Here is a 21481-nt window from a genome sequence, read left to right on the forward strand (position 1 = left end):
AACCTTACCAGTTGGATAATATTCATTGTGTGTGAACTCAAGGAGATAGTTAGTGCGTGAGTTCAGCTGTGTTTATATATATATTCCTTGTGCATTGAAGGATTTGTGCATGTGTAAAGGTGTCATTGTGTCATTGTGGTTAGTTGTAACTTGTAGACTAGCAAGGTGATACTACATATTGGTGGACATTGTAAATAGAAGTTGTATATATGTGATTTTGTGTTCATACGTTTTGTGTGATACGTACTTGATGCATGTTGCAGAGTAATCTGTTGGTGACATGGTGTAATAAAGGGCCGTATGCATGTTGCATAATAATCTGTTAGTGACATTGTGAATAAATCGGTCTGATACATGTTGCATAGTGATTGCATAGTGACATTGTGTATATGTATTCTGTTATGATACAGTGTGTTTATGGATTGTGAATGAGTTACTTCACCTTGCATTTTGATTTATGTGCATTGTGCTGTGTATATAGTTTTTGTTGTGAATCAATTTAAGGATGTGTTAATTGTTTTGAATAGGACAACTGGTTGTGGTGAAAAATTGAGTTGAACACTTGAAATCCTGATTTATTCAGATACGGATCCATTGATCGCCCGGTTACACGTTACAAGTCTTTGTGTTTTGGTCTGGATTTTTTTAAACTAGGTCAACTATATTTGTTATATGGAAGACTTATTAGCTGTACTTCTTCTTCCGATTACGGAAGTAGACTCCTAGGTAGTAGTGTAAAACTTCCACATGTGTGTCTGGCATGGTTCATCTCACCTTGACCTCATTTTCATGGTTCAGTGGTCATTTTTAGTTTTCTGGGTTAATGTTAAGTTTATGTTTAAATTGTAATAAAGCTTTTTATTTAGGACTAGCAACATAATATTAATGATTAGTAAAGAAGGCGAGGCGTTTCAGCGTGTGCACTCTTGTTAGACTTTTACCTCGATTTGACATAAGCAGTCATCTTTGTACCAAAATCTGTTTTGAAATTATCAACTTCCTCCGCCTTAGTATGCTTTTTGTTGTTTTTGTTAGGTATGACCTGACTCTGTACTTATACATCTCGTCATTGTGTTAATGTTCAATGATAAATTCTATATTCTTGTCTTTCATTTTGGTTTATTTGCTTTGTCAATATGAAATGTCTCTGTAATTTTATATCCTTTCAGTTTATTATTGTGTTATGGTAAATATTTGTTGATATATTTGTTTCAAATTGTTTGTTTTATGCTAGTTAAGATAATAACACAATGTTGACTGCAGTACCCCTTTTTGGCATTTTAACCTATTGTGTCTTTGTTTTGTGCACACGGCATTGCCAATGTAATGGAATTTGAAGCAACTGTCATTTACGTGAGAGTTTTAGCTAGCTATAAAACCAGGCCTAATTCATCATTTTCTACTTTAGAAAATGTCTGTACCAAGTCTGGAATATGATAGTTGTTATCCATTCGTTTGGTGTGCTTGTTCTTTTGGAAAGGCCGTTTTATTATGGACTCTCCGTTGAATTTTCCTCGGAGTTCAGTATTTTTGTGGTTTTACATTTTCCCTGGGTTTTATTTGAATATCACTTTCTTTAATCATTCCTTGTTTCCTATAAAAACAAAATATAAAAAATAGCCCAAAAACACATGAATAAATCCAAAACCAGTTGTCCATGATTGAACCAAACTTAATTATAACAATTATCAAAGGTACCAGGATTATAGTTTAATACGCCAGACGTGCGTTTCGTATTTTTGTGATTTTACTTTTTTCGTCTATTATAAGTTACATAATAGTTTTGTACATATGGTGGGAAATAAGCCAAAAAGTCATTTACATGAAGTTGTAAAGTCTTATTGTACATAGATATATCAAAACATCAGGTCTTTGTCTATAAGTATGGGTATCAACAGGGGATATATTGTCTGTATTTAAGCTGTTATAAATGTTTCAAACTTCAGACATAAGTTATTGTCGAACAAACATATGTTTCTATTGGTTGGATATAGGAATAAATGGTATTTGGAATGTGTTAATGTCCTGTATTAAACAAGTCAGGAAAATGGGAATTGTTATCTTTTAGTTCGTTTCTGTTTGTGTTGCATTGTCCTTTGGTTTTCTGTTGCATTTTAGTGTGTATGTTGCTTCTTTGTTATATAGTTGATGTGTTTCCCTCAGTTTACGTTTGTAACTCAGATTTGTTTTCTCTCAATAGATTTATGACTTTCGAATAGCGGTATACTTCTGTTGGCTTTATTTAACATCCTGATATAGTCACTTCATATATCTTGGCATTCTTGACCGTACTACCTTTTGGTGTGCTACATCCTATGTAAAGTTGTCCTGTTGGAGTAAATGCGACAGAAAAGGGATAGATAATATCCATGACACTTGTTTTATAATATGTCATCAGCAGGCCGTCATTGTTCAGGATATGAAATGCATCATTACCTGGAACAGATACAATAACATTGTCTCTAGGTGTTGTTACTATGTCTCTTGGTAAAAAAGGTATGTCTTTGTTGATCTTTGTATCTCCTGTATAGATATTGATGACATCACCACCCTGTCCTAACACTACAACTCTAATACTGTCTTTACTTACTTCATCCACCACATGAATGTTGCCATTCCTGGTGCGTGTCATTCTGTAGGGAAAAGTGAATATTGTTTTTTTATGTTGATCATGTTCATACACTCTTTCATGGCCTCCATTCTGATTCAATAGTATTACAACTCTTCTTCCTTGTTTAGGGTAGTCTTTATTAACACCTCCTACTAGAACCTGATTGTCACTTGTGATATACAGTGCTATAGGGAGGAATGGAGACGTATTATATACTGAGTCTGTTAGTGTACCTGTATTACTGCTAATTTGTTTTAGTCTTGATTCCCCCGTAGATATTAGAATACTATTTAGTTGAGTGAGAGCCAGGCCGTATATTTGGATATCGTAACCGGATAGTATCTTTAGGTTGGTTCCATCAGGTTTGATTTTTTGAACTAAACCAAAAATACCAGAACTTATCCAGAAGGAGTGATCAATAGATGAGCATACATATTCTACATTTTCAAGTTCAGTTTCATATTGTTTATTAACCACTAGATTAATATGTGGTGAATGAGATGGAGTTTCAAACTCAAGCATTCCAATGTTAGACTGAGTGATTTGCCCTGGAACAAAGTTTGGTATAGAGCCATGATTCGACTTTTGGTAATACATTTGGATGTCAACAGATTTTTCATATTTTTTTAAATCTGTAAAGAACTTTGAAGCATCTGTTAATAATATCAGTTCCTGGACTTCTTGCTTTTTGTTTTCAGCTTGTGAAAGTAAATCTGAGACAACATGTATATCAGACTTGATTGTGTTAGAAACTGTTTCCAAATTCTGATCTAATTCATCTCGGAGTTTTTGAAAATACTTTTCAACAGCTGCTGTGACAGATTGTTCATGCTTAAGAACATCTTGCTTTACCCGGCTGTATTTAGATTTTTTTGCATATAAAAGTTTGTACAGCTGTTCTTTTTCAGAAAAAAAATCTGTCATGCTTCTTTGAATTTTATTTTGTCCTTTTCTCAGCTTGTCTATTTTCATATCATATTCTTCTTGAATTTCTGTTAGATCATGTTTCATGTGAACTTTTGACACACAGGTTGGACACACAAGAGTGTCACATGTCTTACAATAAAGACATGTATATTGTCCTGTATGGTCCAGACAGGGAATATTTGCAAAATCTGGTTCTTCTTTATAAAGACCAATATCTTTTAAATCAATTATTCTGTGATCCTTTGCTGTTTTAACTCTTAAATGTACCTTCTCCTTACAATGGTTACACAATAAAAGATCACAGTCGAAACATTTCCATTTAATGGGTCTATGCGTTTCACATAATCCACATCTAACAGGAATTTGCCCTATTTCAATGGATTGTGAATAAGCCATTTCTTAAGTAAGACACGGAGCACGTGATTTCACTCCCGGTTTTTAGTGGAGTTCGTGTTGTTTCTGTAAAAGCCGCTTCTTGAAGCTTTTAGTAATAAAGAACTAAAACTTCTGACTAGGGTTCTGTAACTTTTATTTCAGACTAACGAAGTTCAATAATGGTAATGCAAATAAAGCCCTGTAAAATATAAATGTACTTATAAGTTACAGATTGATAAATCTGTTTACTAAGTAACAATAATTAAAACTAATGTTCGTAATTCATTATCATGCAAACTTATTTTAGCTGCATACATATGTATCTGATCACAAAAATATATAATGTGGATACCATAGCAATTACTTGTCTCAATAACAATTATAACAATTCGAAGTTATTATAGTACATGCTCTCATATGCTGGCTCATCCCAACCTTTCTTTTGTGATCATCAACCTTGTGTCAAAATTTCATAGATTTCTATTAACTTAAACTAAAGTTATAGTGCGAAAACCAAGAAAATGCTTATTTGGGCCCTTTTTGGCCCCTAATTCCTAAAATGTTGGGACCAAAACTCCCAAAATCAATACCAACCTTCCTTTTATGGTCATAAACCTTGTGTTAAAATTTCATAGATTTCTATTCACTTTTACTAAAGTTAGAGTGCGAAAACTAAAAGTATTCGGACGACGACGACGACGACGACGACGACGACGACGCCAACGTGATAGCAATATACGACGAAAATTTTTTCAAAATTTGCGGTCGTATAAAAATGAACAAAAAACAAATATGTAACACATAAAAAAAACGACAACCACTGAATTACAGGCTCCTGAATTAAGTTATCCCCTTGACCACATGTAAAATTTGTACTGTTAACTGATGAAAAAGATTGGCATTAATTTATTTAGTCAGAGATCAAATTTAACCACTTTGATACACAATTGAATTCATACAACAGGCATATGGATTTAATAAGAAGGATTAGAACATTCAAATGATTTAATACTTTTATATATATAGTATATAACTAGTATTATTTTTTTTCAGGGCAAGTCTAGATCTTTTGGTCTTCTTTTTAAACATCAAAATAAGTCAATTTTGCCATACAACATGTATAAAAATATTTAAGGCAATTTGTCAGATATTTTAAATTTCATTTCATTTTACATTATTTCTTTTAGCATTTTCTATGGAAGTACATGTGCTCCAAGAAGAAGAAGAAGAAGCTAAGCAACAGAATGCAATTCTCTGAGGCATTGATTTACATGTATGTGCATATAAAGAGCAGCCAGCAATTATTTCATGACGAGAGGTATGTACATGTAATAAAAAAGGATAACTTTGTTTGAATATTTTGTTTTTGTCAGACTATCTACATGTTACACATTTTGATTTCGTGTAAGCAGTGAAAAATTATTTTTTTCTACTGGACCATTTATCAAAAATAGCATTGGAAGCTCTATATACACTACATTGCTTGTTCTTTTTATAAGACCACACACAATTTTTGGGGATTGTATAATGGAAAGGTGTCTGCTGCGTCCGAAGACACATTGGTTTCCAAAAATATAACTAAGTTTTAAGTGCATTAATCTTTATGAATTTTGTTTAGAAGGTCCAATACCTCAAAAAAAGGTTGGGATGATTTTGTGGATGATGGTCGGAAGTCCCAACCGTTAAGGAATTAGGGGCCCAAAATGGGCCAAAAAGAGGCATTTTCATAGTTTCAGAATAATAACTTGTTTATAAGTATTTCAATTGCTCTGAAATTGTACCACAATGTTTAAAACCACAAAAAAAGGTTTTGATTCAGTTTAGGGGTTATAGTGGGGCCAAAGTTTAGGAAATAGGGGTCAAAAACAAGCATTTTTCCAGTCAATAACTTGTGTGTAATTGTATAGATCTCCCTGAAATTGTACCACAATGTTCCATATATTAACAAGGAGAAGGCTGGGATAGAGTTTTGAGTTAGTTGCCCAAAATATGTAGGAATTAGGGGCAAAAAGGGGCCGAAAAGAAGCATGTTTCTAGTTTCCAGACAATAACTTGTGTTTAAGTGACTCAAAGGCAGATTTAGAGGGGAAGCCCAGGGGGCCCTGGCCCCCCTTTTCTGGTAAAATTTTGGATGATTATATAGAGAATTACTGAAGCATGTCCGGATCGGCTCCCCTCTAAGGCAGTCAGTGGGCCCCTCACTTATGATAATTTCTGGATCCGCCACTGAGTGTATGGATCTCTCTGAAATTGTACTACAAGGTTCTGTACTACAAAAAAAGGATGGGATTGAGTTTTAGGGTTATTGCTCCGAGGGGGATTTCAATCAGTTGAGGGGGATAGTTCGTTTCATGCAATAATGTTCATCAAAGTAAGATCTACAAGGGTCAACATAACCAAAATGTTCAATGGACCCCTTAAGGGCATATCCAACAGTTTATTTCTGACGGTGAGAATTTTTTCCCTTTAAGATATTTTATTCTTCAATTGACAGAAAATCTAATTTTGCCCAAAAAAATATATGTTGTCGATTTCGTTTTTGCAAAAAATGCTGCTGAAAATTGATCATTTTTGGAATTTTGGAGTAAAAAACGTTTTTTTGTTAAAAAATTTAAATATGATTTTTTAATCAAAATATACTTATATAATTGGGCTCAAATTGAAGCAAAATAATTCAAGATGGTTGGAAAAATCTAACTTGACCATTTAAAGAATTAATTCTTACTCAAATAAAGCCAAAAACGTCATGGTTACCCCCAAAAACGGTAAGAAATGAACATTTGAAATGCACATTTTAGATTTTTTTAAATATTTCTAACGGTGTCGATTTGACCAAAGTAAGATATGTTATTCTTTGAAAAAAATGGAACGTCATAACGTTTTGAAAAATATTTGTCACCGTACTCGTTTTTGAGAAAAATCGAGTAATATCATACTGTTTACTCAATCCCTTCCGTAAGCCTCACAAATTGCGCCAAAAATAAGACGTTTCGGAACGTATATAACGTTATAGTTCCCGCTAATTTTTCATAGGCAGTGCGACGGTGTTGCAGACAAATGTATTTTTACACTGTGACTTTGTTGGATAGTTGTCTCGACAGCAGTCATGTCGCCTCTTCTTCTTTATAATGGACCAGTATATGAACGAGATAATAATTCAGTTAGCTCTTCTATAGTGTTCGTCAAAATTGTGAAACCCGGGTGTGAAACATGCAAACCATTAACCCGAATAATTCAGTCGTTATATTCCGCTGATCTACGATTACTACCTAGCAAGTAGGAGAGATCGATTACGGGGAGGTACTGAATTATTCGGTTTATAGCAAACCATGGAATAACAAACTATTAAAATAGTCCCCGGCTATCGTATACGGTATTTCATCCCTCTTTTACAACAAACGAATTACACGTTAGAAGTCCGTTTCTGTGTGTCGGTCTATAGTACAAAGCAGGGTTAATTTTCATATTATATTTACATTTGATGTTTTTCATTTAATATGCCACTTGACGTCCGTCGTCATTATTTATTTTACCGTTACTTTACAAAGAAGTGTTTGTCTTACACTGATTTACATAACACTTTCTATATAATTCACATATCGAAATCAATAAAGAGCACGTGAAATTTTGCAACCAAACACTTGTCTAAAATCTCACCCACTCCGTATTATATATTCCTGTTGCAGTTTTGGCTTTTTCTCTTTACAGGCTTCTAGCTATAACAAAAATCTGTATGTTGACTCTTAGTGTTTTAAATTATATGTGTCGTTGGTTTGCTGACGTATTAATGTATACCTTTAAAATCTTTATCATTAAAAATGGATTGATTGGGTATAGAAATATTCCGTCTCAGGACTGCTCCTGTCCAACAGTTACGTGTATATATTTGCTAAAATTGGGTGCGGCCGTTTAGCTGCTCGGATGTATAAATTTGCAGCCTCATTTAGTCGAAATAAAAATGTCGTAATATCAGATGCATAGAGTAAGGAGAGTTTCGCGCTATCTATACGCTAAAATGCCATCTAAATAAATGATTGAAGGGATGAAGGAACTTCCAATAGAATCTATAAACAACAACAAAGGTCACATGAAAATTGAAGTCGCGCCTTTTGCAGTTGTAGATGAAAACATACTTTGTTGAACAAAACAGATCAGTTTGACATTAACTTGAGCATAAACAAAACGACCGAAAAATGTTGAATGTTAAAATAAATTGTGGACATTTTTTCGTGTGTTTTTGCTTTTATGACATATTTACTATAATTTATATAAGTATATGAAATTGAAACTGTGACAGTATTTTTTTCACCTAAACGAACCTGACTGCCGTGGTTTTACGCTTCAATATATGAGTTATTGCATATATACACAATGGAAATTGTTTTCTGTTCTACTGCCCTCTACATAGTTTGGCTGTATACAATGTAACCACTGATGTAGACTACTAGAGTGGGGCGCTCATATTCGCCGTGGACACAATTTCGCCGTTTTATAATTTTAAGGTGTAAAAACTTCAAAGGATGGTTGAAATGGAAGAAATATGCCGAGAAATTATATTTTTAAAACAAATATGGTTATTTTTGAAAATGAGACATAATTTCGAAACTAACCGCAAAGGACCGAAAAACGGACATCGGTTTACAGCCAATTTCCTGAATGAAAAAAAAAATCAAAGAAATATTTCTTAGTTATTTTCTTGACTGATTGTCCAAAATGTCAGATTTTTACACCTTTCAAATGTCTGCTATTCATCTATTATAATGAAATTTATTTGATAAATATTGTTTAAAGCTGCAGTTATTTGGTTTAAAATAGATATGCAAAAACGGCGAATATGTGTCCCCCGTTGACAAAAAATCAGGAAATTTCAAACACCCTTTAATCACACTTTTCAGATGATTTTTCTCAAAACAAACACGTTTTCAAGCTAAGAATAATTTGCATTTGAAGTTATCTTCATATAGAAATATCAGTATACTTCAAAAACATAAAGACCTGAACATAAACTGAAGAAAACATGGAAAGATATGGCGAAATTGAGCACCCCACTCTATATTTTTATTGATTATTCAAAAAAGTGAATTCAAAGAGAAAGATGCGGAAAGAAATTCTAAAATTTTCGTTTTGAAATAAGATATAAAATAAAAATAAAAAACCAAAACTGGAACACTGTTTGAGACAATTATCAGTTGAGAACTAATGATTATGCATCACTATATGAAACTGATGAATTGATTGTTGCCGTGCTCCAGTGGCAAATATATCACGCATATCTACGACGAGGCGAGAGTGGATCGATTGATACATTATCAAGATATAAAGAGTGTACTAGCGGTAAAACGTATGCCGTACTAGATAAAGTTGAATGATGATCAAAATCGTGAGTAAAGCTATTAGCCCTCCCCCCTCCCCATTTTGAATTATGGTATTTTGTCAAAGGCTGTTTTTTTCCCATCATGTTATGGACCTACTGACTGAAAAGGGCGTGTCTAATAAGTAAAGACACCTACACTGGTTTGTTTTTGTGTTTTATTTTTAAATTATATTTGTTTCCTCATACATAAGTAAACACCAACATCGTCGGATATTTTCTACTTGTATGTCAGTGTATATATTACAATGTTTTCCTATTTCAATATTTTTTTATTACTGTGTCATCTTTTGTTTTACATTGTTTACCGGTTAAAGTTCATATTCATTTAAAGAGCTACTGTATATCTATTAGCACTTCAACGCAAAGCTAGATGCATGATAAATGCTATATTACGCCGTATTTATTTTTTCTCAAGAAACCTTTTTTTTCCATCTTTCTCAAGTAAAACCAAACTTTAAGTTTTCTATCCTGAATGACAAAATCTCGGAAAAAGTTGATAAAGAACTAATTACAATTTGTGCTACTTTCTTATGCAATAATAAATCATTATGCATTTGCTCTCGTTGTTTTCTACTGTATTGAAGATAATTTAATAAAACGGAAACTTAAGTGAGTATGGTCTAGTAATGATTAAGATAATTGCAGTTCTTTTATAATAGACCAAATGGACAAACATATCTTTTAGTTTTGAATTCTAGTTCTGCTAATATTCTGTATGATTTTTTGGCCGATTCCCGCCGTGCCATTTCCAATGAGGAAAGAAACCGCTCTTTCCAAACGGCCATTATGACGTCGTTGAAACACCGTGAAATTACGGGAAACAATAGACGACGTTTACGTTTGTTATTACCTAGGTTGGTCCCCTCCGTAAAACATTCAGTATGCCTTCGGAATATACAAATATTAAGTATTGTCAAGAATTTCAATAACGGCCGGGAAACAGACTAGTTATTACCTCCCCTGAAACTGTTGGATATGCCCTTAAGGAGTTGTTGCCCTTTATAGTCATTTTTTAACAACTTTCTCGTAAATTTTGCAATCTTTTCCTCTTTTGTGTTTTGATCAAGAACTACATTTAAAGAAGATAAAGAGAAACTTAACAGGCTTAACAAGCAATACAAGATCAATAAAATATGTTTACAAGAGTTTTGCCTTTTGGAAATAGATATTGTAAGGAAAATTGCATCTCACGCATGTCTACTTTTCTTGTAGATTATTTTCATGATTTTTATAATTTATGAAAAATGTTAAAAAAAAGAACATACTTATTTGTTGTGGTTATTGCTTTTTGACAGCAAATTTTATATATATCCATCAATTGGTGAGGTACATTGAAACACTGTTCTTTTATTAAATGCATGAAGTATACAGATGGTAACACAAATGACAACATGTTATGTTCATGAGTTTAATATTTATAGATAAATGTTGTGTTCAACAATTTTGCCTATGAAACAGCAAATCAAGATTTACAATGTAATAAACCGAGGTTAATGCCCAAATGGATTTTTTTAAACTTAGGCAGAAGAATAGTTAATTATCATGATTATATATACATGATATATATGAGAAAGTTCATGCTATATATACATATATTTGTTGTTTGTTTATAAATTGTTTCCATTTTTTGTTTCCACTAGTAAAACTTAAAAGTATTAATTAGTTCATACTCCATGTACATCTAGTTTTTGTCTGGACTTTTGGATTAACTTAAAATTTATAATTTTAGCTTGTTACCAAATGAAAGGAAAGTGCAGTATTAGAATCACTGAGGTTCATGTTACAACGTACATGAAGTTGCAAATCTAGATGTCCTGTAAAAAAACCTGGTATCAAAGTAAGTTCATATGTAGAATTGTATTTGATTTAAATAATTTAATGTTATGTATTCAAAACTTTTTCAAGTGTAATTGTACATGTATGCAGTTGTTTATTTTTCTGTCTTTCTGATGTCAAGTATGCATCGACGAATCCTTACCAGTCTCATCTGCTTCTGCTGCACACGCATGAGAAATGAGAAGCTCAAACAATTATAGCATTTGCAGCACAGACCTTATATTATGAATTGTATATTTTACAAGATCAAAAGTTGTTCTCGTCTTCAATATACATTAAATACTTGCCACTGTACATTAAAATAAATAAGAAAAAATAATTTAATATTATTCTTCTAACCGTAGAATGTTTTTAAAGAACTAGAATAATGATATAAGGAGATGGGGTATGATCCTCAATGTGACAACGATCAATTAAAAAACTAAAGAACAAAGATAAAACATTTACTGGTCACTCGACTCACTGTTAGGCAATGAACAATAATCAAAATCCGTACCATAAAGTAACCTTCAACTTGTTTAAGAATGCAAAATGTGAACCATTTAAAAATTAAAACTACATATTGTATGGCAGACATTGGTTAATATGTTTATGGAATGATTGTAAGGTGTTTATATTTGTCTTGCATGTATTTTGAATGTATGCGTTTTGCGAGCGGTTTGTCAAAACTATTCAAAATGCAATAAAAAGTCAAGAACGTACTTCAATTTTCTAAAAACGTTATTATTTCTTCAGACTTCATGAAAACATAGAATATCACAATCAATCTCAATATAATAGTTAAATAATCAAATAATCTGCGTTAAGTACGCTTAAATAGTAATAAATATCAATAGAATCAATAGATTGCCAAATATAAATGTGGAAACCCCCTGGTTTAAAATAACATTGAATCAGAATCCAGGAAATATCAGTCACGGATTTCACCGTTTTATGACGAAATAAATACTGGTAATCTTTACATAAAATTCAAATACATACTTTAAATAATGTTCCGTTAATTAAATACTAGATCTAAATCAATCCCCAATTTAGAATGAAGCTTGCTTTACGAAAAACATCCGTTCCGCTGGGCATTTAAAATTAAGCTTACCAAGTTTGTTTTCCCAAAACCCGGCTGACGTCAAAACACGTCCCTTTTCCCGTAAAACACATTGACTCGCGGAATTTCTCAATAGAAACATAAAAGTAACTAAAATAATACAAAGACTAACGTAATCAATTCATATAATTTATCACACAATATATACAATATTCAATCAACAATGAACACACATTTAACCGGGTTATTCCTGAAATGATCCTAGTTTGAACTATTTACTATACAAGAAAGGATAACTCGTACATGAATGATGAAAACTTGTAACGAACTTTGGCAATTTTAGTAAAAGTAAGCTTTTCTAATTAATTAAACATTCTCAGGTTTAAGCAATGATATAAACTAATAAAGTCCAATGTGATCACATCAAATATATAGTTTTAAATTGATTAAACTACGTGATCTCTGATTTTTATACTACAAAACATCGCGGTTTATCTTAATACCGGACAACGATCACGTACCGAAATACGATCACAACACATGTACAATTCTTGTCAGATTTTTATAAAACTTATACTATACTTTAATATCAGCAATATCTTGGTCAAGTTCACTACTTTTGACAGATTGACTATTTTCAAAAGAGTTATGCCCCTTGAACATTTTTAATAAAGGAAAATGGCCTTGTAAGCGCTCTCATCGGTTCAATTTTTATAAAACACATAGTATACTGTAATACTGCCCTTGAAGGTCTGTTTAAAATATTTCATATACCTGTACAAGAAAAAGAACCTTTTTTCAAAGCACACTTTTTTATTTATAATTTTATTCAAGTGCCTTTTTTATTATTATTGCCCTTGATAGATGCAATATGTGCACCTCAGTGGACATTGAAACTCTATTCTGTTTTTTTTATTTTCAGGAACTGAAAAGTAAAGAAACAGAACCAAAGAACATTCATTTTAAATTAATACAATATTGAACTCAAAATTCAATCTAGTTGTTTTTCTTAATTATAGATATAAGAAGGTGTGGTATTAGTGCCAATGAAACAACTCTCCATCCAGGTCATAATTTGTAAAAGTAAACCATTACAGGTCAAAGTACGGTTTTCAAAACAGAGCTCACATGAAACAGCAAGCCCTAAAGGGCCACAAAAGTGGCTGCATGCACTAGCACCTGTAATAGCTACATGTAGCAGTGTAGACAATTACATATCAATGTGTATGGTGATATATATAGCAATAGAAATATCACATCCATCAGAGGGAAATAGAATATAGACAAAAGAAATATCACATACGTCAGATTAGAATAGATTATCAACAATAGAAATCGTGTATGTCATAGAGACAAACATATGAAAATAGAATATAGACACTTAAAATTTGGAATTTCATAGAGATGAAAATAGAATATAGACAATAGAATTAGGGTATGTCAAAGAGGCAAACATAGAATGGATGATGTCAAAGAGACAAAACTATGAAAATAGAATATAGACAATAGAAATGGGATATGTCAAAGAGACAAACATATGAAAATATAACATAGACAATAGAAATGGGGTATGCCTATGAGACAAAAATATGAAAATAGGACATAGACAATAAAAATGGGGTATGCCTGTAAGAAAAGCTGACATCCCACCCTCGGAAGAGCTTTTGGCAGTAGACTGTAAAAGACCATCAACAGGAGAAATAAAGAAAGCCATAAAAATGCTAAAGATCAACAAAGCTCCAGGTCCTGACAACATACCTGCAGAAGCTCTGAAAGCAGACATTGAAACAGCAACTGAAATGCTATATGAGCTATTTGGAAAGATCTGGGAAGAAGAAGAGGTCCCGCTAGAATGGAAAGAAGGACACATGGTAAAGCTTCCAAAGAAGGGCAATTTAAGCATTTGTGACAACTATAGAGGAATAATGCTACTATCAGTTCCAGGGAAAGTTTTAAATAGAGTTATGTTAGACCGACTCAAAAATGCAATAGATGAAAAGCTTCGTGACAACCAAGCTGGATTTAGACAAAACCGATCATGTGCAGACCAAATAGCAACCTTACGTATCATCCTCGAACAATCACAAGAGTTCAATTCATCACTCTATTCTGTTTTTGTCGACTTTGCCAAAGCCTTTGACAGCTTAGATAGAGATGTGTTGTGGCAGTTGATGAGACACTATGGCATTCCTGAAAAATTTATTACCATCATCAGAAACACCTATACAGGAATGCAGAGTAAGGTTATACATGAAGGTCAATTAACAGAGGCCTTTGATATAACAACTGGGGTAAGACAAGGCTGTCTACTTTCACCTATGCTATTCCTCCTGGCAGTTGATTGGATCATGAAGCAAGCCACAGATGGCAGACGAAATGGCATCCAATGGACCATGTTCACTCAGCTGGATGACCTAGACTTTGCCGATGACATTGCATTGCTATCTCACAACCACCAACAAATGCAGGACAAACTAGAGCAGGTTGAAAAGAGAGCAGCAGAAACGGGCCTTTCCATCAATCAAAACAAGACCAAAGTGTTAAAGTCAAACACAAAGTCCCAAGCCAGTCTGATGGTTAACACCCAAGCATTAGAAGAAGTGGAATCCTTTACATACCTTGGAAGCGTAGTGGACAATCTTGGCGGCTCAGATAAAGATGTAAAGATCAGAATTGGCAAAGCCAGAACTGCATTTAACATGATGGGGTCAATCTGGAAAGCACGAAATATCACACTTAAGACCAAAATAAGCTTGTTCAATTCAAACGTAAAAACCATTCTCTTATATGGAGCTGAGACTTGGAAAACAACAAAAAACCTGCTTCATAAACTTCAAGTCTTCATTAACAACTGCCTCAGGCGCATCCTTAACATCAGATGGCCTGAGAAAATATCAAACAAAGATCTTTGGGAAAAGACCAACCAATCCCCAGTTGATGAAGAGTTAAAAAAGAGAAAATGGCGATGGATAGGACACACACTGAGGAAGCCAAAAACTAACATTACAAGGCAAGCCTTACAGTGGAACCCACAAGGAAAGCGCAGCAGGGGCAGACCAAGATAAACCTGGAGAAGGAATGTTGCAGCCGAGATGGAGAAAGAAGGGTACAAGTGGCATGATCTGGAGAGGCTAGCAAAGAACAGAACAAGGTGGAGAAATATCGTTAGTGGCCTATGCTCCACCAAGGGGCAACAGGATTAAGTAAGTAAGTAAGTAAGTATGCCTAAGAGACAAAAATATGAAAATAGAACATAGACAATAGAAATGGGGTATACCTAAGAGACAAAAATATGAAAATAGAGGCACAACAACTTAATAAAAAAAAGTTTTACTAGATATACAATACAAATTATGGAGCACTGACTGATAATTATTTTTCTGCATAAAGGAATGCTTATGTATACAGTTGCTTTTTATTTGTTAGAGCTTTTGATTTTGCCATGTATTTTCTGTGGAATCAAGTATTTGGGGTTATTCAAATAGTCATATTGAAGTATTTACACTCAAAATGAGTTCCTGACAGAAGAAAAAAGATGATGAAGAAGAAAAACATCAACAAAATTCAAACCATTAAAAGCAAACCAAACAAAAATACATATACAGTACAGGAAAAAATAAATGCATTTGAAAAATAAAAAAAAAAAACCATAAAAAAAATATATATTTAGAACCAATATAAAAACATATGAAAACATATGTTTGGGCCGAACATATGAAAACATATGTTTAGGCCAAACATATGAAAACATATGTTTAGGTCTGGGATGAAAACATATGAAAAACATATGTTTATAAAAAACATATGAAAAACATATGTTTTTCATATGATTTTATAAACATATGTTTTTCATATGTTTTCATGTCGGGCCTAAACATATGTTTTCATGTCGGGCCTAAACATATGTTTACATATGTTTTCAAACATGAAAAACATATGTTAAACATATGAAAACATATGTCGCAATTTTTCCTATGTACCAAAGGCTATTGAACAATACTTGTGTTGATAATATAAACTACACAAAATGTAAGCTGCATGCTTGTTAAATCAAAAAGCAACTAATCACAAAAAGTAACAATAAAAGCAAAGCAAATATTAAAAACTAAAGCTAAGCGAAATAAGAAAATAAATACATTTAGCTTACCTCACATATCGTACAAGAGGCACATTTCCATATCAACCATTATATAACACACTACATCTTTAGTCACAAGGTTTAAATATACCTGTAAAACCAACATGATTATTATAAATCTTTGTTAAGCAATGTTTATGTTAGAAATGTTTATTGTTTACAGTAAAAATCAATATCATCTTAGATATCTATTTTTAGTTCTTATATCGATTAATTATTATTCATAATTGTTGATGTAAGTGTCCTTTGGTTTTTGTTAGTCTTTGTTTACACCTTGGTTTTGATTTTTTTTGTCTCCATTTCTTTCTCTTGCTAATCAGGTTAGTTCTTTATAAAATTACCCAAGGTTAAACCAAATATTAATTGTATACACTGCGTAGATTTGATTAGATAATTAGTTTTGCATACAACTTTATAGTTCAGTTACTATTTTGAATGAACTTATTGATTAATCAATAACTGCATTGACCTTCATAATAGTTTTTTATGACTTTGATTGGGTTTTTAAAAAAAAACAAATAATGTTAAATCATTGTTATTTATTTACATACAAACATGAAATACATTTAAAATGTAATAGCATAGCACTTTATTTTAGGTTTTGAATTTGGAAAGAATATTAATGATTTTTTTATTTAAAGGTTAATGCTTACCAGTATCCTTTTATATAAGTATAATAATGATAATAACTTTTGTTTATGATATAAAATGTATAAGAATCCACATCCCTTGCAGTACAATTGTCTCATGATGTTCAAATATGTTTGATCTTAAAAGAATTCATTATGTTTCTGTTCTAAATAGTATCTCCTTGTTGATATCAGCTTGTCTAGTATTCATAACTTTGTAGATAGAATTTGTATTACATACGAAGACACACTCCTCAAAAAAGAAAGAATTATACTATAAGCCAAATACTGTGGATTCTTCGTTATTCTTGGGAGACCATTTTTTGTTGATTTCAGTGGTACGTGAACCAAGAATTTAAATGATCAGCGAAGGGCAATGTTTTGATGGTCTTGTATGTGTATGGATCAAGTATCCACCAAAATACTTTTTTTCTTTAATCCACATACATTGGTACCCACAAAAAAAATGAATCCACAATAGAGATATTGTAAGCAAAATTATTATGTGTAATAATTTCATTAAATAAGTAATGGTAAATAAAATATACTATGTAAACCTATTCTTTTTAACTTTGAGAAAGAGAAAACAAGACAAATTGAGAAGTAACAAAAGGGATTGAGAATGAGTAGAACCATCATATGAAAATGGTAAAATTCCATTATAACATCATTTACTTGCTCTATTATATGGTAGTCGGAAAGTAGAATGAAGGATGGCCTTTACACAGATAAGGTGGGTTTTTAAACATAAAGTTGCCTGTAAGTTATGTTTAAGAGCATTGTATTTTCTTGCATTTAGTTTATACAATATTTTGTATTACCATCAAAACATGACACAGATAAAACAATCAAATAAGGATTCTCAAAATGTACTCACTTAATAAATGACATGGCTGCTTTGTAATATACGTGCATGCCTTATCGGGTTTTATTCATATTTCAGTAAAACAAAATCAATGGATGAAATTAAAATTATACAATTATAGCCTTTGTATGAGATCGATACAAGGTATTATTGACCTGAAAGAAGTATATTGACTGAGGACGAAGTCCGAGGTCGATATACTTCTTTTGGGTCGCTATATCCTGTATTGACCCCATAAATAGGCTATAATTGTTATATTATCAATTTCCGACCATATTTGTATCAAAATCGTCATTTGATTTTGTTGGAATGTATAATAGACAACATATTGTCTCCTAGCTATACATAGACATTAACAACTAATTAGTTGTTATTTCATTTACTGTTTTTTTTTACATCTTATTTATTTGAAGAATTTTGATCTTCTAATACTCGATCATAGATATTTTTAATGAAATTTTTAACACATGAAGTCACAAAATATGTCGGTTTTTAAAACCAGGTTCAATCCACCATTTTCTACATTTGAAAATGCCTGTACCAAGTCATGAATATGACAGTGCTTGTTCATTCGTTTTTTTATGTGTTTTGTTATTTGATTTCGCCATGTGATTATGAACTTTCCTAATTGATTTTCACAGTATTTTTGTGATTTTACGTTTTAGCTATTCTAAAAATAACCGTGCAATATGCTTTTTGCTATCCGCCGTTTTCTTTCTTATCTACCTTCGAAAATATAGTTTAACATGCGACTTCCCCTGAACGAATCAAATTAGTTAAAATATACGAATTAATGATATTAACTTAAATAAATAGCGGGAATCAAGAAATGGAATTCAAGAATACAAAAACACTTCAATAATAAACCTTAATAAGAAATGCCTAATAATACAAGAAAGTCAATGTCTAAAGTGGTAAAAGAGAGAAGGCTAAAGCAGAGAAAACAACAATGTTGTATATTTCTTTTGAAACATTACATTCCAAATGTAAAATAATAAACATATCGAACTCGAAGGAAAATTCAAATCGGAAATTTCTTTATCAAGTGGCAAAATCAAAATTTCAACCGCATCAAACGTATTGAAAACGACTATCATATTCCTGACATTTCATTATGTAGATTAAGGTGAATTAAATCTTGTTTTGCTAGCTAAACAGCCGCATGAAATTCCATTATTTGGACAGCAATGTGTGAACAAAACAAACAGACATATTAGGTAAATAGTTATCAAAGGTACCAGGATTATAATCTAGTACGCCAGACGCGCGTTTCGTCTACATAAGACTCACCAGTAACGCTCATATCAAAGTCGTTATAATGCCAAACAAGTACAAAGTTGAAGTGCATTGATAATCCAAAATTCCAAAACCTTGTGCCAAAGCTAAGGTAATCTATGCCTGGAATAAGAAAATCCTTAGTTTTTTTTACAGGAAATTTATAAAAATTATTGATGTGCATGTCAACCCCGAAATGCTGACTACTGGGCTGGTGATACCCTCGGGGACGAAACGTCCACCAGCAGTTTAGATTAAAAAAAAAAAGAGCAGTCAACATTGTGTTATAATCATAATAAAAATGACATGAAGACAAAGCAAATGAGCAAAAATGAAAGATAAGAATAAAAAAAAATATCACCACACCACAACAAAACATTGGTGCGATGCAAAAGTACCCAGACAAGCCGAAAATTATAAGCAAAAATAGACTTACCAGTAAAGGTTAATTAGTTAAAAAGACGAAGAAAAAATACTAGAACAGGTAATTAAGATGTAAAACAAAGTCAGCACTCAAGCAGCTCTGTTTGCCAGGAAATATCAAATTAAAATTAGAATGGAAATGGGGAATGTGTCAAAGAGACAACCCGACCAATGATCAGAAAGTAGCCGAAGGCCAATAATGAGTCTTCAGCACAGTGAGAAAATCCGGCACCTGGGTAATAGTGCTATGAACATGGACATGTCTCCCGAAACATATAAATGAACTAAGTTTAAATAAAAACACTCTAGATAACTGAGGGCAGAGTATCCTGACTTGGGACAGGTTAAACCTGTTTTGTGATATATTAACTCTCCAAATATACCTCTAGACAATGTAGAATACACAAACACACAGCAATATGCACAGTAATATCTATTTATACAAGAATTTTGCTGCTGACGTAAGGCTGTGGTGTTCAATAATTATAAATCGATTTAACGGAAACAAATCCGGGTCAGAAACCAAACTGAGGGAAACACATTAACTAGAAGAGAAAAGAACAACAGATACACTGAAGTGCTTGAAAAACAATGCCAACATATATACAAACGGACTATTTGATACAAACTGCCACATTCCTGACTTGGCACAGGACATTTTGAGAAAAATCTAGACTGAACCTGCGTTTATGGTTAGTAAAACCTCCCACTTATATTGCAATATTAACAAGAATGTGTACACGGATGCCCCACTCGCACTATCATTTTCTATGTTCAGTGGACCGTGAAATGAGGGTAAAAACTTTAATTTGAAATTAAAATTAGAAAGATCATATCAAAAGGTACATGTGTTACTAAGTTTCAAGTTGATTGGACTTCAACTTCATTAAAAACTACCTTGACCAAAAACTCTAACCTGAAACTTGCACTATCATTTTCGATGTTCAGTGGACCATGAAATTAGGGTCAAAAGTCTAATTTGGCTTTAAAATTATAAATATCATATCATAAGGAACATTTGTACTAAGTTCCAAAATTTAACCTGAAGCGGGACGAACGGAGGGACGATTGATCAGACGGACGGACAATTGGACAGACGGACGTACAGACAAACAAACTAACGAACGAACAAACAAACCAACAGACCAGAAAACATAATGCCCCTCTACTATCGTATGTGGGGCATAAAAATATTGCTAAAATAACAACATTATGTGACAGAAATACAGTACAAAACATGCAGCAACACTCAGGACAGAGAAATGCATAGATAAATGGTATAATAGTAAATTTCAACATGTACATCACAGAATAACAACAAACACCTAAAATTAATTTACCAAAATTCACCAATATATCATAATAGAATAATGAGCTGTGTGCACACGAATGTATCTGAAAGTGGTGTCTATTTAGCATTCATCTGTTTATACTGTATTTCCTTAATCAGACTATGCTAGTCAAACATGTTTTCTTTCACACATTTCTCATGTATTTTGAACATAATGGCGTCATAATTGGTCAGCAGCTTCAGTTTTGAGTTGTACCATGCAAGTACTTACTGTTGGACAATACAAATTTTTTCAATATTTTGAATGATCTTTAAATGATCTTATAGTGGTTAATTTCTGTATCATGTCGGTCTCTTGTGGAGAGTTGTCTCATTGGAAATAATACTACATCTTCTTTTTTATATTTATAAATTGTCACACATTTCTCCAGTACTAATAAAATTAAACGGAGAATGTGTCCCCATTGCAACAGATGATGCTCATAAAAGGACATAACTCAAGAATGATGAAAGTGTCCATAGTTTCATACACCTGTTGCTGTATATCATATTTGTATTTTGTTAATTGTTTTGTACATAAATCCTGCTTTTAGTTTTCTTATTTCAAATGTTTCACAGTTGTCATTTTAGGGGCTTTTATAACTGACTGTGTGAGGGATAGGATTTGCCCATTGTGGAAGGCGGTACAGTGACCT

The 21481-nt window shown here is 32.5% G+C and overlaps 1 protein-coding gene and 1 long non-coding RNA gene across 2 annotated transcripts; one reads left to right on the forward strand and one right to left on the reverse strand.

Annotated features, from left to right (window-relative positions):
- LOC134714150 (uncharacterized) lies at positions 1–13155 on the forward strand. Its single transcript, XR_010106499.1, has 4 exons — positions 1–56; positions 5101–5231; positions 11017–11124; positions 13088–13155. It is a non-coding gene; the product is annotated as an uncharacterized LOC134714150 (long non-coding RNA).
- On the reverse strand, positions 2243–3722 carry LOC134714350 (uncharacterized). The gene has a single exon (XM_063575590.1). The coding sequence runs from the start codon at positions 3620–3622 to the stop codon at positions 2243–2245; it is 1380 nt and encodes a 459-aa protein (XP_063431660.1). The 5' UTR covers positions 3623–3722.
- Positions 13156–21481: the final 8326 nt, after the last annotated feature.

Source organism: Mytilus trossulus, chromosome 4, assembly GCF_036588685.1.
Source record: "Mytilus trossulus isolate FHL-02 chromosome 4, PNRI_Mtr1.1.1.hap1, whole genome shotgun sequence".
Classification (NCBI taxonomy): domain Eukaryota; kingdom Metazoa; phylum Mollusca; class Bivalvia; order Mytilida; family Mytilidae; genus Mytilus; species Mytilus trossulus.

Coding starts and splice junctions, on each gene's coding strand:
- LOC134714350 (XM_063575590.1), bottom strand. CDS start 3,622: ATGAAACATGATCTAACAGAAATTCAAGAAGAATATGATATGAAAATA.